General features: G+C 39.6%; 1 protein-coding gene across 1 annotated transcript; it reads right to left on the minus strand.

Annotated features, from left to right (window-relative positions):
• Positions 1–1,064: 1,064 nt before the first annotated feature.
• On the minus strand, positions 1,065–3,411 carry LOC111912718 (indole-3-acetic acid-amido synthetase GH3.5). The gene is made up of 3 exons (XM_023908446.3): positions 2,952–3,411; positions 1,937–2,850; positions 1,065–1,840 (listed from the first exon to the last, which is right to left on the minus strand). The coding sequence occupies exons 1-3, from the start codon at positions 3,269–3,271 to the stop codon at positions 1,251–1,253; spliced, it is 1,824 nt and encodes a 607-aa protein (XP_023764214.1). The 5' UTR covers positions 3,272–3,411; the 3' UTR covers positions 1,065–1,250.
• Positions 3,412–17,337: the final 13,926 nt, after the last annotated feature.

Here is a 17,337-nt window from a genome sequence, read left to right on the forward strand (position 1 = left end):
TATCTAACAATAAAATTAAATAAATTAAATATGCAAAAATAAGTATGAAGGATCTTTTAAAAACTAAAAAGAAATATTACTTAGCAAATAAAAAAACAAGAATAATCTATATAATGTAAACGTTTTCAAATTATTATGACTTTTTAATACTTTTTAATTAAAAGTTTATAAAATTTTAGTTTTTTTGAATACAACGTTTTAAGATAGTATTTAACGAAAGTATTTCAAAATGTTCTAAAAAAAATATTAAATTGTCATACAAAATCTATGAAACATTTTAAAAATGTTGTAAAAGAAAGTTTAGAAATAAATGTATGAAATGTATAATTTTTTTTATAAAATGTAAAAAAAACAAGTTAAAAACTTGTAAGAAAAGTTTAAAATATTTATAAAATATTTGGTTTAAAAACATTTGTATTAAAATTATATAAAAGTATAAAAAAGTTAAAAAAAAAATTATAAGCAAAGTTTAAAACATTATATTAAAAAAACCTATAGGAAAAAATATAATAAACATATTATAAAAAATTAAGAAATTTACAAAAAAATTTATTTACATTTAGACAAATTTTTTTTTTATTTTTTTTGCATTTGACTATTTAAATTGTTAAATGTGTTCACATATTACCTGCAAATGACAAAGGTAATATGTACACACATTTAAAAAGTTAAATGGGTCAAATATATATAAAAGAAAAAAAAATTGGCTAAACAGAAACAAGAAAAAAAAATAATTACATTTAAATAATTATATTTTCAAGTCATTTTTTTAAAAAAAAAATCAATGATAACAAATGAAATATTTTTATAGTAAACCATTGTTTGAGTTTAGAAGACACTACTTACACTAATAACAATAATCTTTAATTAATCCATTTGCTTTCCAACTTTTTCTGTTTTAAATTTTGATTTTAAACAGAAAGAATAACCGTTCATAATTATTCATTAAATGAATTAAATAACTATTTCTGGAAAAATAAGACATAAGTAGAATTGAAGAAAAGGTAGTTTGCTTTCCTAGGAAATATTAATAACACATCCCCATGAAAGTTAAGTGGGCAGGATTCCTGGTTGGATTGGATTCTAACATCATTAATTAATTCCTTAAAAAAAACAATTACATTAAATTCCACAAATTAAACAACTTCAAAACCATCATCGATCATCTTTTTATACACATAATTAATACTTCATCATCTTCTTTTCTCCATCATCATCATCATTATCATCTCCAATTTCTACCTACACTCTTAATTTACGCTGTTCCATTGCTTATGTCCCGGAACCCATTTCGGACACTTCGGACTGAAGTAACTCGCCACCACCCTCGTCGTCAACAGCTCCACAATCGGCGCAAATTTCACACACCGGGGAGTTTTATACTGGTTAATCGACGCACCTAAACTGATAGCGTAATCCATGAGCTTATCAAACGTCCCATTCTCAACAATCCGAATCTCCAGTGGTCCGATTGATTTATCCGAAGTTCGTCCTTGCCTGTAAACGCTGTTCAACGACTCTTCAATGGTGATACAACAGTCTTCAAATGCCGACGGCGGAACAACGGTGGTTGACCCGTTTAAACTCACCTCCCAGAAGATCACGTAGTGGCCGGGGATGGTGGTTGTGTCGGCGAAGCTTGTGTACTCGATCAGGGTTGCGTCGAATGGAGTTAAATGATTCGATGCTTTTTCAACTGCTTGGTGTAGTTCGACTTCGTCTGTTTTATCTGCATCGATACTTAACGCCACATTCTTCCGACATATGAAACTGAATTGTGGTGCTTTGTTCTTGAAACCTGTAACTCGTAGCACATCGCCTACTCTATACCTGTAAAGCCCTGATCATCATCGGAAAATCAAGATTATCTTTAGACTTTCACTTTAATCAATCATCAAGATTCAAGATTCAAGCTCACATTTTTATAAAAACTCACCGGCGTATGTGGTGACCACGAGTTCGTAATCTTGACCTAGTTTCACGTCGGAAAGATCCACGAGTTCTTGTTGTTGTTCTTCTTCTTGTTTATGTTCTTGATCATTGACACCAACTGGTAAGAACTCGAAGTAAGCCATGGTGGGGATGAGAGTGTAGGAAACCTCGCTAGGTTTACAAAGAGGGTTAAGATTGACACCGAAGTAACATTCCGATGATGCATACATCGTGCAAACAAGAGGGAGACCATTACTATAGTAATCAAGTGTTGGAATGTATTGTGACATGGTTCCCGTTACAATAACATCCACATATTTAGTATTTGGCCATAGACGGGTAATAATACCCTGCCATGACTTTTTCGAACATTCATGTTCGATAAAGTCAGCAAGATCCGGATTCGGATCTTGTTTCAAAACCCGAAGTACAACTTCTCTTACAACCGGGTCAGTAATCAGTGCGTTCACTGACCCAGTTCGTATATCGTTACATAAAAGCGTCCAATGTTTCTCCAAGAAACGGATCGCACGAATGAACCCGGAAGCAAAAACGGCTCCGACCCGTAAAACTTCTTGGTTTAAACATAACCCGCAAAGCATTTGAGAGTACATGCTTTGATATGAATCTTGGCATAAAATGGTTTCATTAGGGCTTGTATAGTTTGTATACGGGTCGAATGGGCGTTCTTTAAAATGGTTGCTTTTGTAGTAACTTGTCAAAACGGGTCGGGCTACTAACCCGCCTGGGGTTTTAGCTTCCGATTTAACAAACAAAAAATACATTCCTTTTCCTTTGTCTAAACCGGGTACAAACTGGTTCATCACCGGCATTAAAAGACTGTATAGCAACGATCTTCTTCCAAGCTCAGCTTCAATGGTGGGCATCAGCTTCCTCTCACCTCCAGATGTCCCTGAACTACACCATTTCAAAAACCCACATCATGAATACAAATATCTATATATATAACATGAACACGTATAATTGTATGATTGTATAATTGTATAATTGTATAATACCTTGTTAAGAATTCGGAAATGGGGTGAGAAGAGAGGATGGGGGATTTGTCTCCATTAGCGATACGTGTGATATCAGGTTCAAGGTCCTCGTAGGTGATGACAGGTATGAGTTTTTTAAACGTTTTCCGGTCGGTTTGGCCGGAAAGTCCATGGCGGTGGAGGTATTCGACGGTGGCATTTTGGGTGAGGATATCGGAGAGGACATGTTGCTGGATATCGTCGGGATTAGAGGTGACATCTTCTATGAACTGAAGAGATTTCTTGTTTTTTTCAGTTAGGCTGTAGTCGGTGGTGGGTTCATTCTTTGGTGCTTCCGGCATGGTGGCAGACGGTGGTCGTTGTTTAGTTTACGGTGGCGTGTGTAGAGAGAGAAACAAAAAGGTTAGAGAGGGAGAGAAAGATTGTGGCAGTGGGTGTGGGGAGAAAAGAACATCGATGGTGTGATATATATAGAAAAAAAAACAAGGCAATAATAGTACAACCTTTAGGGCACATTGTTTTACCCTATTTTTCTCTTACATTTTTAACAAATATTAGTACAAAATGTTATAGACCATTTATAAATTATAAACAAATTACTATTAATTTTGAGCCTATTTTAATATATGTGCTATAACCTTATACTACACACAACAAACCTTAAATTTAATTTTTTGATTTTTCAATACCTATACAAAACTCTTATATTAAACACAAAAATCCTATAAAATACAACATAAGATAGACATCTTATTTAAATGACACAAAATTATATAGATTAATATAATGTTTTTTTGGTTAGTGGTCTATACAAGTTATATGTTAATGTGATATATTCACAATATTTAAATAAAATTTGGTCTAAAATACATATTTCAAATTACATGAACGTTAATTGGTAAAAATCACAACCATTGTTATTGGTGGTTCATTGGCTTTTGTTGTAATACAACATTGCTTGTATTAGAATGCAACATTAAAATTTATAAATCGATTAAAATAAACTTGTTAATATAAATGATATGATAATTATTGGTAAATCGGTAATTATGTATGATGACCTAACGGGGGTGTATGCATGCCATAGTGGAGGTTTCCCTAATTAGGGGGTGACAGCTGGCATGTTAATATATTGTTAGGTTGAGACGTTATTTAATGGTAATATGTTTCGGTTAATACATGAGTTTCTCATTGCCAACCTGGCCTTTATATATTTCACCCCTATACGATTCAATTTCTTACACATCATCTTTTCGAATTCGTATTCTAAATTAAATATAATATATTTTCTTCTTTTTCTTTTTCTAAAACGATGACATATTGAAATATGTCATAGTTTTGACTATTTAAGTAAAGTATAACTAATTCAGAAAAAGTTATTTTTTTTAGTCAAGAGGTTAAATGGATGAAATTTAAAGCTTAAATCAAAATGAACCCATCAAATGGATGGATCTAAAAAGTATGAAATGGTTAGATCATTTCCAATGCATTCATTAAAATTCCACATTATTCTAGTATATGAAAGATATTATTTAAATTGAATACATTTTAGCGTTGTATTTTAATTAAGTTATATCTTTGTTTTATCAATGTGGAACATTTTTTTTTAAATATACATATTGTGTTTAAAGTTCAAACAGAAAAAAAAAAAAGATTGCAAATTAGTGAATCACGGCATTAAATAATGAAACCAATATATATCCTTTGCTATTATCTCTTAATTAATAGGGAAAATGTCATATTAGTCCGATGAATTAGTCACGTTTGTCCGATTTGACAACCAAAGTTATTTTTCTGCGCAACAAGTCAGTAAGCTTGCATATTTGTTGTAAATTAAACCATTAAGAGTTGTGAATGAGGCATTCAGTTTTTTTTTTTTTTTTTTTTTTATTTACATTTTATTAAATAAAGATTTTATTTTGTTAATTCCACCTATGCAATGTTACGAGGCCCATAATAAAATTAGCTCTTCTTCTTCCAAACAAGGTGCGTTTCTCTCAGTGAAATCCAATTACCCACCTTCTCTCAAAAATCAATCGATCTTTCCCCTTTCTTTTTCTTTTATGAATCGCCCGACCAGATGCCATGTCGGTGCTTCATCGTCGGGAGCTGTACCTAAATTGCGACGGAGCAATTCTCTTGCAGATGAGAAATGTGAGGTTGTGAATGGATTGAGTCTGGATTTGTAACGAAAGTTGTATGATATACGGGCTTGTAATAAGTTATCAAATCTGTTTAATGGATTCAAAACCATGAATGTGGCTTCAAATCCTTCTTGTTCTCTTTCACAAACTCATAGTTAGTATTCAACACATAACTGCATCTGCTTGTGCTTTTCAATAGCCACATCTTCATCACTATTGGTTTCTAATGCAATCATAATCTTTGGTTTCTAATGCAATCACAAACTCTGGTCCTAACTCTGTGGACCCTCTGGTCCTAACTCTATGGACCTTTCGGTCCTAACTCTGTAAACTCTGGAACACACACGCACAACATAAATCACAGAGCAATAATACAGTGCATCACATCACATAAATAACATACAAAATACTCTGTCACATAACTCTAATTACCACTCTAGGTAAAGTATAGTGAGAAGACTCACCTGGCAAGCAGAAAGCAGCTATCCTCACACTTGAATCTCGAACTCGCCACCGCATAACACATAGGATGAATATCTCTTATAATAACTCTTTTTCACGACTCAGATAATCGAAGGCGGTTCCTTCTCTTTCTAACTCTCAAAAAGTGGGTAAAAGACCATTTTACCCTTCCAAGACCTCTATTACTTATGTTGACCAAAACCCCAAAGTCAACATAAGTTAAGCTCAAGTCAACAGTCCACATTTGACCCTACTCGTCGAGTGCACCCATGCGACTGGTCGAGTCCCCTCGCATCAACTGAACTCTACCTAGGACTCACTTAGCTCGTCAAGCTGACTCCTAACTCGGCGAGCCAACACTGGGTCAAGACTACTCGGTCAAATCCGTTACGACTCGTCGAGTCACCCATGGACTCGGCGAGTTGGCTCCCACAGATTTCTCATTCATCCATTTGAGGCCATATCTGCAACCCAAACTCATAGATCTAATCTCCTACTACCCAAAAGTCACGCAAAGGTCTGAACTTGAGGCTCATGCATGGTGTATTTTGCTCTATACACCCTTTTGACTCCATTGAAGCTCCATAGCTTCAAAGATCCAAGGTTACTCACTCAAGGCTGCCTAGTTTCTGGATCTTTGGACCTCACAAGGTCCAGATCTACAATTGACTCGAGAAGAGGGGTTGGATGCACCCAAAACCCCATCAAGATGGATGCAAGCCCAACTTTACAGCTAAGGAAATCTACTCAAACACAATGGAGGCAAGAGTTGTACCAGATCTGAAGCTTGAAATGAAGATGAGACTGATCCACCAACTCTCCTCTGAGATCCTTGCAACTTCCTTGATATTCTTCTCAAAGAAATGACCTCCAAGAAGCCTCTTTCCTCTCTAGCTCATAAAAACTCTAGGGTTTCTCACAAGGGACGAAGACACTGTTGGGAAGGGGCCAAGGAGGCTATAAGTGCCTTTAAATATGTCCCAAACCCCGGAGATTAGGGTTTCTCTGCCCAGCACCTACTCGGCGGGTCCCTCTCAACGGACTCGTCGAGTCCACTTATTGAATCCACGGGAGAACCTGCCTCGACTCGGCGAGTTGGACCTTCAACTCGTCGAGTCTCTCCTTTAATCACAAGATTAATCCACACCATTATACCTCTAAAAATCTGGATGTTACAATTCTCCCCCACTTGAATTAGATTTCGTCCTCGAAATCACTCTGTAACCACACAAAGTTCATCAACACGAAAGACACCACCGGATAGATCTCATACTACACCGATAACTTTCTCATTGGACACCTGAAACCATACTGGAACTCCCAAGTCCCAAAACTAAACCAAATCTTCGGCCGCTAATATACTCTCTCCTAATATCTGGAAACTCTAGTGGCCTAACTCGCCGCCAGACCACCTATTCAGGCAATCATCATGATATTCGCTCCTCAAATGTCAACCTTGATAACCCACTGATCCTCTAATTCTCACAAGACCGAATCCAAAAATCAGATATCGCTCACTCATACCAACATGCTAAAAAATCCGAATCACGCCCCAAGAAACGGAAGGGTCCACACCTCACTAGGGCTCATCCACTAAACCGCTATCAGAACCCATCCGACATAGAATCCTTAACACTCTGCCTTCAGACACAAGGGAAAAAAACCATACTTGCTTAGAAGTGTCCTCAGACATCACATTTGAAAGCCCCAACTTCGTTTCTCATATCCCTTCTTAATACTGGCACTAAGTCAACTCCTGAATCCACAGTTGAATCCCCAAAGGTCACCCATAATATGCCCCGAAATGTCTCACCGACTTCCTTCTCACAACAACAATCTCGGCCCGGTGACACACAAGTCACGAAGCTCTCTTTACCCCAACGAATACCACAAAACCACTAAATCGTTTCAGCCTCGACCTCTGTCGAACACCACTCCCTAGATACATGCGCCTCGCGGTACCTCTCATACCCGAGTGTTGACCTACACAGGTCTAAGACATCAGCTGAAATACAATACCCCTCACATGGAACCCACCTCCGATTACAGAATCTCATCTCGTCTATCCAACACACCACCAGGACTCAACTCAACTCGAGAGTTTGGTCCGAACCGAAGTTGGAACTACTCGCCCCAATGACCCACTCAACTCATGATTCGTGACCCGCAACCCATGCACACTTCACTCATCCAATTCCTTCGGATTGCGATGTCTACACCTTACCCAGAAAATAATGATTCCCGATCGTTGAGGAGACCACAGTCCCGCTCTTGGTCCGACCACTAGGTCCCTAAAACTAAAAAAATAAGGCTACCCAAGCCTAACACTCCTCTGCATCATGCTCTGACTTGCGAATAATACGGCTTCCTGTACTACCACGATACCCTCTTGCTGACTAGTGAATACTATGGCTCCCCGCAGTATCACAACACCCTCTCTCTGACTAGTGAGTACTACGGCTCCCCGCAATATCACAACACCCTCTCACTGACTAGTGAGTACCATGGCTCCCCGCAATATCACATCACCCTCTCACTAACTAGTGAGTACCACGGATCATCGCAATATCAAACACCCTCTCACTGACTAGCAGCGCTCTCTCTTATCATCCCACAGTCTCATACTCACGTTAACACCACACTGCATCCTCTAACTCGTGCTCCACGGACTAACATAGATAGGTAATCACACTCATCAAAATTACGCATCATAATATCTGACGACAACCTCCATAACAAAACACTTTTCCCTGATGCAATCCACCTTTTTAATGATCCCTCTTGATGTCAATACCCGAAGGGCTCCCACTGGAACTGTAGATACTTGATTTACCACTTGCCGCCTCAAACTCGCGACTCTAAAAATAATTCGGAATTCAAGGCATCATACTCGGATACCCCAGAACACCATTGCAGAACATCATGATGTCCTGCCTCAATCACCGATCCCATACTTGCGGCATCATACACGGATACCTCGAAGCTTTCCCTCAGGATATCATAACTATCCTTCATTTCACACAACACGCAACTTCGGAGTATCCTAACTCTCAAATGAGACACTGATGAATCGACCATGACTCGGAACATGATGAAAACCATCCGAAACTCCCTCCTCTCGCTCAAAACTCACGCAAGAATACACTGACCAATCCTGAGGTTGGTTGTCTAATTTCACATCTGCTCTCCCCAAACTACATATACAACCCATTCTTCGGACCGAAAATTCCAACTGCCGAACTAACCTTACAAGCCAACCCACCTCGAAGAATTTCTAACCACTATAAGTTCCCTGACCATCAGCCACCAGCCGTGGAGACACTTATCCTTTCATGAGCACGAGACTCATGCATAAACTTACTCTGCACCTCACCTTAACCACCAATAACGCTGGTATTCTGAATCCGCACCACAGGTCTCTATCTCAAGTTCTCTAACCGCTCTTGAACCAACCTTTGATTCTCTTATTAAAATACCCGGTTCTCCCCCACTCAGGGTTTGAACAATCGTCATTTGACGCACCAACAATCTATCCCACAGACTGTTCCTACCAGTAACATCGCACCTACTCCTGGAAGATGCTACACACGCTCGATGATCTCCCGACAGAGATCAAGCAACCCCAAATAACCCCAATCTCAAATGAAATCCTCAGAACTTCCCATCATGATTGTCTCTAGTCATTCAGAAACTCGCACCCTCCCATCGTCGGACCTCCCCAACTGTCTAGTATTAATTCTGACTCTTAGTCTGGAAATAATGAACTATCATTCTCTTCATCCTCGACTCCTCAACCAATGCTCTATCACATCACTCATCATAAGAGCAGAGACTCCACTTCCACTCTCGATACCCGACATAGACAAAAAGCCACCACCCCGATATACTCTTCTTGATCATCTGTTTCTACAACTAACACGTGCCCTACTATACTCGAGTAGGTTGTGTCCTGGTCCTTGACCATCTTAGTTCCCACCGACAGCCTGCTCATGCTATCTCATTTCCTCGCGGCAGACATACTGCCAAATACTACGGTGGAAGATCGCCATCACTGCTACCCTGCAGGGCTTACCCCCAAGCTCAAAACCAAAGATCTCGACACTTCTTATGTTTCCTACAGGAAACGGAAATAGTACCACTCAGATAACAGAAGGTGACGTCTCCATTATCGGCTGATTGCTCCACTTAGGCTGCAATCCTTCATATAATACCATCTCCACTCATCTTTGAGTCTTATAACTTTAACTGACATCTCACAAAAAAAATCTCTCGGAAATCAACTCAAATCTCTTCTCAAGGTATGCTCTATTGAAACTCGTTCAACATGGCCCTCCTGCCTCATATTCTATCGCATCCAATCACAGAATAACCCTAACATGACAGGATAACTGGAAAAAGCACAAACACTATCCGCTACGAAGCATGGTACTCGAACCATGACATCACCTTTCGCTCTGCTACTGATCATGGTACCCTAACCATGACATCACCTCTTGATCTGCTACTAATCATGGTACCCGAACCATGACATCACCTCTCGATCTGCTACTGATCATGGTACCCGAACCATGACATCACCTCTCGATCTTCTACTGATCATGGTACTCGAACCATGCCATCACCTCTCGATCTGTTACTGATCATGGTACCTGAACCATGACATCACCTCTCGATCTGCTACTGATCATGGTACCCGAACCATGACATCACCTCTCGATCCGCTACTGATCATGGTACCCGAACCATAACATCACCTCTTGATCTGCTACTCAAAATGTCTGGAATACTCCCTGCATCGAGTATGAGTCCTTTGCTTTCAGTAGTACGGGCCCATACTACCTGCCACATCTACCCATACTCTCTACACGGACCATCCCAGATTCCTTGAGTAGCTGCTCAACTCTCTCAATCAGCAATCGCCCTATGCGTACTCACTTCCCAGCGAAAAGCTCTACTCTGCCATCGTGCTCTTCTGACTAAGGTCACTTCCTAGGTTCTCACACTTCTCCGCCATCAGCTGCTAAGAAACTCCTTATGATGCCAGTCATCTACCTCCTGAACATCGTCACATTCACTTGGTAGTTGAATCCCATCATCAGGAGTTCCATAAAGCACGAAGAAAGCAACATTCGGGCGTCGAATAAACACATATATCCCGCTCTAGATGATAGCTCCACTAGCTCTACTCATACTCAAAAGATATCACCAACTCTGCAGCTCTACCCCCACAGGTATCCAACTACTCTCTCAGTAGGCTTCACAAATGCTCATCTAGGTATCTCTCCTAGATTACTCCTCTACCCAAATCCCTCTCTACATAGGATTCATGTTGGATACTCTTACTCAACACATACTTGAAAGTGCATCATAGATAACAACAACTCCTAGGCTAAGGTATCACAAATCAGGCCACTCTAGTCCTAAAATATGAAATACCTAGCCTATCTCTAGCATGCATAATATCTCATAACATATTTCATAACACAAAAGTAATGGTATTTTGGGAAATCAACGTTCGGGCTCTGGCTGATTGTACACACTGCTCCTTCCCGCTTTCTCTTAAAAACTCTTACTCGTTTTAGAAAAATCATTTATTTTGAAAATTTTCCGCATTTCTTCAGTTTGAGTCCAGATATACACGAAGGTACATCTGAATCCCTCAAACAAAGGCTCTGATACCAACTTGTAACAACGTAAATTTTCAAAAGAAATTTTTGATTTAAAATCACATAAATCCTCATGACACATTTTATTAAAATCTCATTTGTTCAATTCACAAAAAATAACTCCATGTCTTAGTAATTAATAATCTAGGATCCTCATAACTCTTTCTCTGGTGTGTATAATCAACCGGTGCCGTCCCACGATCCTGAGAACCTAAAACACATAGCACATAACACAGTAAGCACGAAGCTTAGTGAGTTCCCCAAGATACCACATAAAACACATATTAGCCACTCGAGGCTATAACTCTATGGACCCTCTGGTCCTAACTCTGTGGTCCCTCTGGTCCTAACTCTGTGGACCCTCTGGTCCTAACTCTGTGGACCTTTCGGTCCTAACTCTGTAAACTCTGGAACACACACGCACAACATAAATCACAGAGAAATAATGCAGTGCATCACATCACATAAATAACATACAAAATACTCTATCACATAACTCTAATTACCACTCTAGGTAAAGTATAGTGAGAAGACTCACCTGGCAAGCAGAAAGCAGCTATCCTCATACTTGAATCTCGAACTCACCACCGCATAACACATAGGATGAATATCTCTTATAATAACTCTTTTTCATGACTCAGATAATCGAAGGCGGTTCCTTCTCTTTCTAACTCTTTAAAAGTGGGTAAAAGACCATTTTACCCTTCCAAGGCCTCTATTACTTATGTTGACCAAAACCCCAAAGTCAACAGAAGTCAAGCTCAAGTCAACAGTCCACATTTGACCGTACTCGTCGAGTGCACCCATGCGACTGGTCGAGTCCCCTCACATCAACTGAACTCTACCTAGGACTCACTCAGCTCGTCGAGTTGACTCCTAACTCGGCGAGCCAACACTGTGTCAAGACTACTCGGTCAAATCCGTTACGACTCGTCGAGTCACCCATGGACTCGGCGAGTTGGCTCCCACAAATTTCTCATTCAGCCATTTGAGGCCAGATCTGCAACCCAAACTCATAGATCTAACCTCCTACTACCCAAAAGTCACGCAAAGGTCTGAACTTAAGGCTCATGCATGGTGTATTTTGCTCTATACACCCTTTTGACTCCATTGAAGCTCCATAGCTTTAAAGATCCAAGGTTAGTCACTCAAGGCTGCCTAGTTTCTGGATCTCTGGACCTCACATGGTCCAGATCTACAATTGACTCGAGAAGAGGGTTTGGATGCACCCAAAACCCCATCAAGATGGATGCAAGCCCAACTTTACAGCTAAGGAAATCTACTCAAACACAATGGAGGCAAGAGTTGTACCAGATCTAAAGCTTGAAATGAAGATGAGACTAATCCACCAACTCTCCTCTGAGAACCTTGCAACTCCCTTGATATTCTTCTCAAAGAAATGACCTCCAAGAAGCCTCTTTCCTCTCTAGCTCATAAATAACTCGTGGGTTTTTCTCAAGGGACGAAAACACTATTGAGGAGGGGCCAAGGAGGCTATAAGCATGGTTGTAGAACTCGCTACTCGGTACCTACTCGGCCGACTACCGAGTAGCGAGTACTTGGGAGTACCCGGAGAGTACTCAGATTCGGTAATTCATATAGAAATATTTTTAGGAAAATTATATATGTCAAAACAATAAGTTAAAACCATAAGTTGAATGAAATATATAACAAAATTAGATACATGTGAATACACAAAAACTAAAAAAGCACACAATGGTCCCACTTCGTGAATAATTATTGAAATTTATGATATATATGTAGTAATAATCACAAATGTGTGTGTTAAATAATAAATCATTAAGTATACTATACATATTAATCATCGAGTTGGCCGAGTTTTACAACAGTGCTCGCCTCAATAAGGGGCCGATCGGGGAGTACTCGGATTTTGTAACTCGCCTCGGTAAGGGGCCGAGTAGCGAGTACTCGGACGAGTACTCGGCCAACTCGGAGAGTTTTACAACACTGGATATAAGTGCCTTTAAATAGGTCCCAAACCCCAGAGATTAGGGTTTCTCTGCCCAGCACCTACTCGGCGGGTCGCTCTCAACGGACTCGTCGAGTCCACTTATTGAATCCACGGGAGAACCTGCCTCGACTTGGCGAGTTGGATCCTCAACTCGTCAAGTCTCTCCTTTAATCACAAGATTAATCCACACCATTATACCTCTAAAAATTCGGATGTTACACTTTGCCCTATTAATCCCACCTCAAACTCATTTCCATTCTCCAAATATTGTTTCTCGTTTTCTATCAAGAACTCATCCGTTTTCAATTGTTTCATCGACATACTCACCATTGGTTTCTGACTGTGTTAGTTCCACCAGACCTCATGTAACTTAAACTTGAAACAGGAGGTAGATGGGGAGTTGGACTGTCATCTGAAGCACCTGTGACATCGATATCGACATCGACACTGTTAAGGTGTGGCGAAGATGGTGATGGGTTTGAAGCACCAGTGAAACCGACACCGACAACAAATTCCCCTACTTCTGGAAACTCGTTTGTAACACCCGTGTTCCAGATTGGTTAAACTTACTATTTTTAGGAATCGAAGATGAAGTTTTGGGGGAAAGCCTATGACACGATGTGGTGCAAGGATGCCCACGACATGACATTGATCAGATGGATCGCATGTCTTGGTGGACCACCACAGCTAAGGATTGCCATGACTTGGCAGCTGTTCTGGCCCAAGCTCATGATTCTTTTAGAGTTTGATTCGTATTTAAACCCCTCTAAGCCACTTCTAGGGTTAATTACTAACCTCTAGCACCCCCATACCTCTGAGAAACCCTAACTCTCATTCCCTTGATGATTTGTGGCCTTTTTGGAGCATTGTTGGCTTGGAGAAGAAGAAAAGAAGGAGAAAAAGGCACTCTATTGGTGAAACTTGCAAGTAAGTAACATCATCAACATCTCTCATAGCCTTTGGACCTTTTTAAGTGTTAAAGGCTCAATCTTTATGGATTAAAGTGGTTAGATCTAAGTTATTGTCCAATGTTCTTCATGACCGAGCAAGTTTTGAAGGAAGAAACTTATAAAGTGGTTAGATCTAAGTTATTGTCCAATGTTCTCGAATATTCTTCATGATCTAGAATTTGGTTGGAGTTATTTTTGTCACATGAATTTTGAGTATTTTTTTAACTTATCATGAACTAATATGGATTCTAGACATGTTTTGGATATGCATGTCCATAAAGCTTCCACCTTTATGATATATCTGGTATTATAAACCTTTCTGGATTGGTTGGGTTAAGGACTTTTTTCAGGTTAAGGGCTTAATGGTAAATATATTGTGGTATTTGGTTTTATTTGGACTAGGGTTGGAGATCTTGATCTCTTTGGGTGTCTTAATGGATAAAGTTGGAAACTTTATCCATTTAGACCATATAATGGAATAGATCTAAGCTTTGGAGCTCTTGGAATTGGCTTAATCCATTAAGTTGTTGGAATCCAGTGCCTAGGGAGTGGCCATAGGTCGCCACGACGTGTCGACTAGGAATTATCCGCTTGATTGATTGTATGAGGGACACGACGTGGGTAAGGAAGGCCACAACATAACGGTTGTCTGAAGTCAACATTGGCCATTGACTTTTGACTTGGGTTGGTTTTTGGTCAAGTGTAACATCTCGGCGATGAGGTATTTCCAAATTTAACCCTTAAGTATGATGGTTTATGATTTTTAGCCCTTATGAATGAGAAAGCTTGCAAAATGGCCTATAGTGGCATTTTTGTAATTTTTGGATCGGGGCTTAGTACGATGGGCGTACACTTCGTACGTAGGGCGTACATGCGAGGGCTTAGTACGTCGGGCATACATCGCGTACTCAGGGCGTACGTGTGGAGGTTTCAAACCCTAAGATTTAGGGTTTGGACCTTATTTAAGCATCTTTATGTCCTCCAACCTCATCTCTAATCAGCCTCCAACACCTACATACGATTTTAGCAAACCCTAGCCACTTGCTTGAGCATTCTTGACCCTTGTTTGTGTTTTTGGTAGTCTTGAAGGAGAAATAAGGAAGTAGAAGCACCTTGGAAGCTTGATGAAGCTTTAGATCTGGGATCTTCACCTCTTTAGCAACCTCCAAGCGGTATAAAGTTTCAAACTTGCTTATATTTCCTTAGATCTAGCTAAGTTCTTGTTTCATGTGTATTTTGTCCCAAGTCTTGACCTTTTTGGAGTATGGCATGCTCTAATCCATTCTGTCCGCCCTTTCAGATGTTTTGAGGGGTTTAGATGCATAAAATAAGGGTTTGGCTCTAAATCTTTCTCTATGCATGTGTTTCTTTGTCTTGACGGGTTAAGAGGGTGGGGTTTTTAGCATTTAACACTTATTGGCCATGCAAGACCATAAAGTTGGAAAATTTATGGTCAAGGATGTTATTTGGGACATGGATCTACAATTTGGTCATAATAGCTTGAGTATTAAGCACTTAACTCATTAAGTGGAGAATCAGTGCGTATGTTGGGCGTACCAATTGGTACGCTGTGCGTATGTAGTTTGAGGCCCGACTCCTCGGACAATGAGTACGCCATGCATACGAGGTCTGAGGTGACTCGACTTAGTTGACTCGGCTGGGTTGACTCAACTAATTTGTGGATTTGGACCAATTTTGACCAAGGTTATTTTGGGAAATTGTTATTAATTTAGAATGGGAAATTTTTATATTATTAGGAGTCGAGTAATTCTGATTGTTAGAACAAGGATTCATTCAGACTGTATTCGGAATGAGAGGTGAGTTTTCCTCACTATACTTATGCGGAGTTATGTGGTACTAGTTATGTGATTAGACTGGTAGATCTGTAGGACTACCAATGTTTGCTGTTATTGATTGATAATGATATGTATCGATATGTTATGGTTTACTAGGTTGAGGCAGATCAACGGATACTAAAGGCCAAGAAACCAAGGCGATGCTGATAGACTGAAGGCATGCGAGGCAGTCCAGTCAGGCTGAAGGCCCAAAGAGCTGTCTAGATAGGCTGAAGGCCCAGTGAGGCAGTCCAGTCATTCTTATAGCTTTGTATGCATGCTGTTGTTTGTTATGCTATGTGGTGGTACTTTGGGGGAACTCACTAAGCGTTGTCTTACAATTTTAGTTTTGATTTAGGTGCTTATGAGGACCGTGGAAAGGCGAAGGCGTGACAGTGCTCATCCTTCTGTAATGTTATCCAGATTTTTGGGACACTTTGATTATTGAAAAATACTTTTGAAACAATGGTTTTTGTAAACATTATGGATTGAATGGTTATTTTTGAAAAGTTAAAATTTATTGTGATTTTGACATGTTACAAGTTGGTATCAGTGCCTTGGTTTGAGTGAATTGGAGGAGCATTCGTGTGAATCCAAAATCAAAGTAAGGAACTGCAAAAGTTTTAAAAAGAAAATTGTTTTAAAAAATGACCAAGGAAGGATGTGATGTGTACGATCAGTCAGAGCCAGAAAGTATACCCCAAGTTATCACACTGTTATTTGATGTTATGTTTATGATAGAACAGCATGCTAGTGATAAGTTAGGGATCTACAAGAATTTCATGATAGAATTGCTTAATGTATGATACCTGATAGCCTAGGGTTATTTCTTGTATGGAATTGACATCATTACTGTAGTTGCTTAGTGTATGCATCACAATTATACATAACTAAGATTTTATATACTGTAAATGTTTGGTTTGGCCTTATTTCCTATTCCTTGTTTGGTTGTGGGATTAGGCTAGAATCAAGTATTCGATGGTCTATATGATCTAGTGTTATCTAGAATTAGCATACGCGAGGGCTACAGGGTTGGTGGAAGTTTCATGGGTGGGTATTTGCATGAGCAACCGGTTATAGGAGAAATGTTTAGCCATCCTTGAGAGGGCAAGGATAGGATGTATGCGTATCCTAGTTATGGTATCCATTTGGGTGGTTATGATTATCGTTAAGAAAAATACAGGTAGGTGTGGAAGGTAGTATGTGCTCGTACTATTGAAAGAAAAGGACCCATACGTGTCACAAACCCCAAGGGTCCGTCTGTCTGGAATGGTTGTGATTAAATGAATTTTGGAACTCTTATATGCTATGGTTTATTTTCAGTATGGTGTTCATGAGAGGATCAAGTTCTGGATCTGGAGCGAGGAGCCATGATGGG

Source organism: Lactuca sativa, chromosome 9 (assembly GCF_002870075.4).
Source record: "Lactuca sativa cultivar Salinas chromosome 9, Lsat_Salinas_v11, whole genome shotgun sequence".
NCBI lineage: Eukaryota > Viridiplantae > Streptophyta > Magnoliopsida > Asterales > Asteraceae > Lactuca > Lactuca sativa.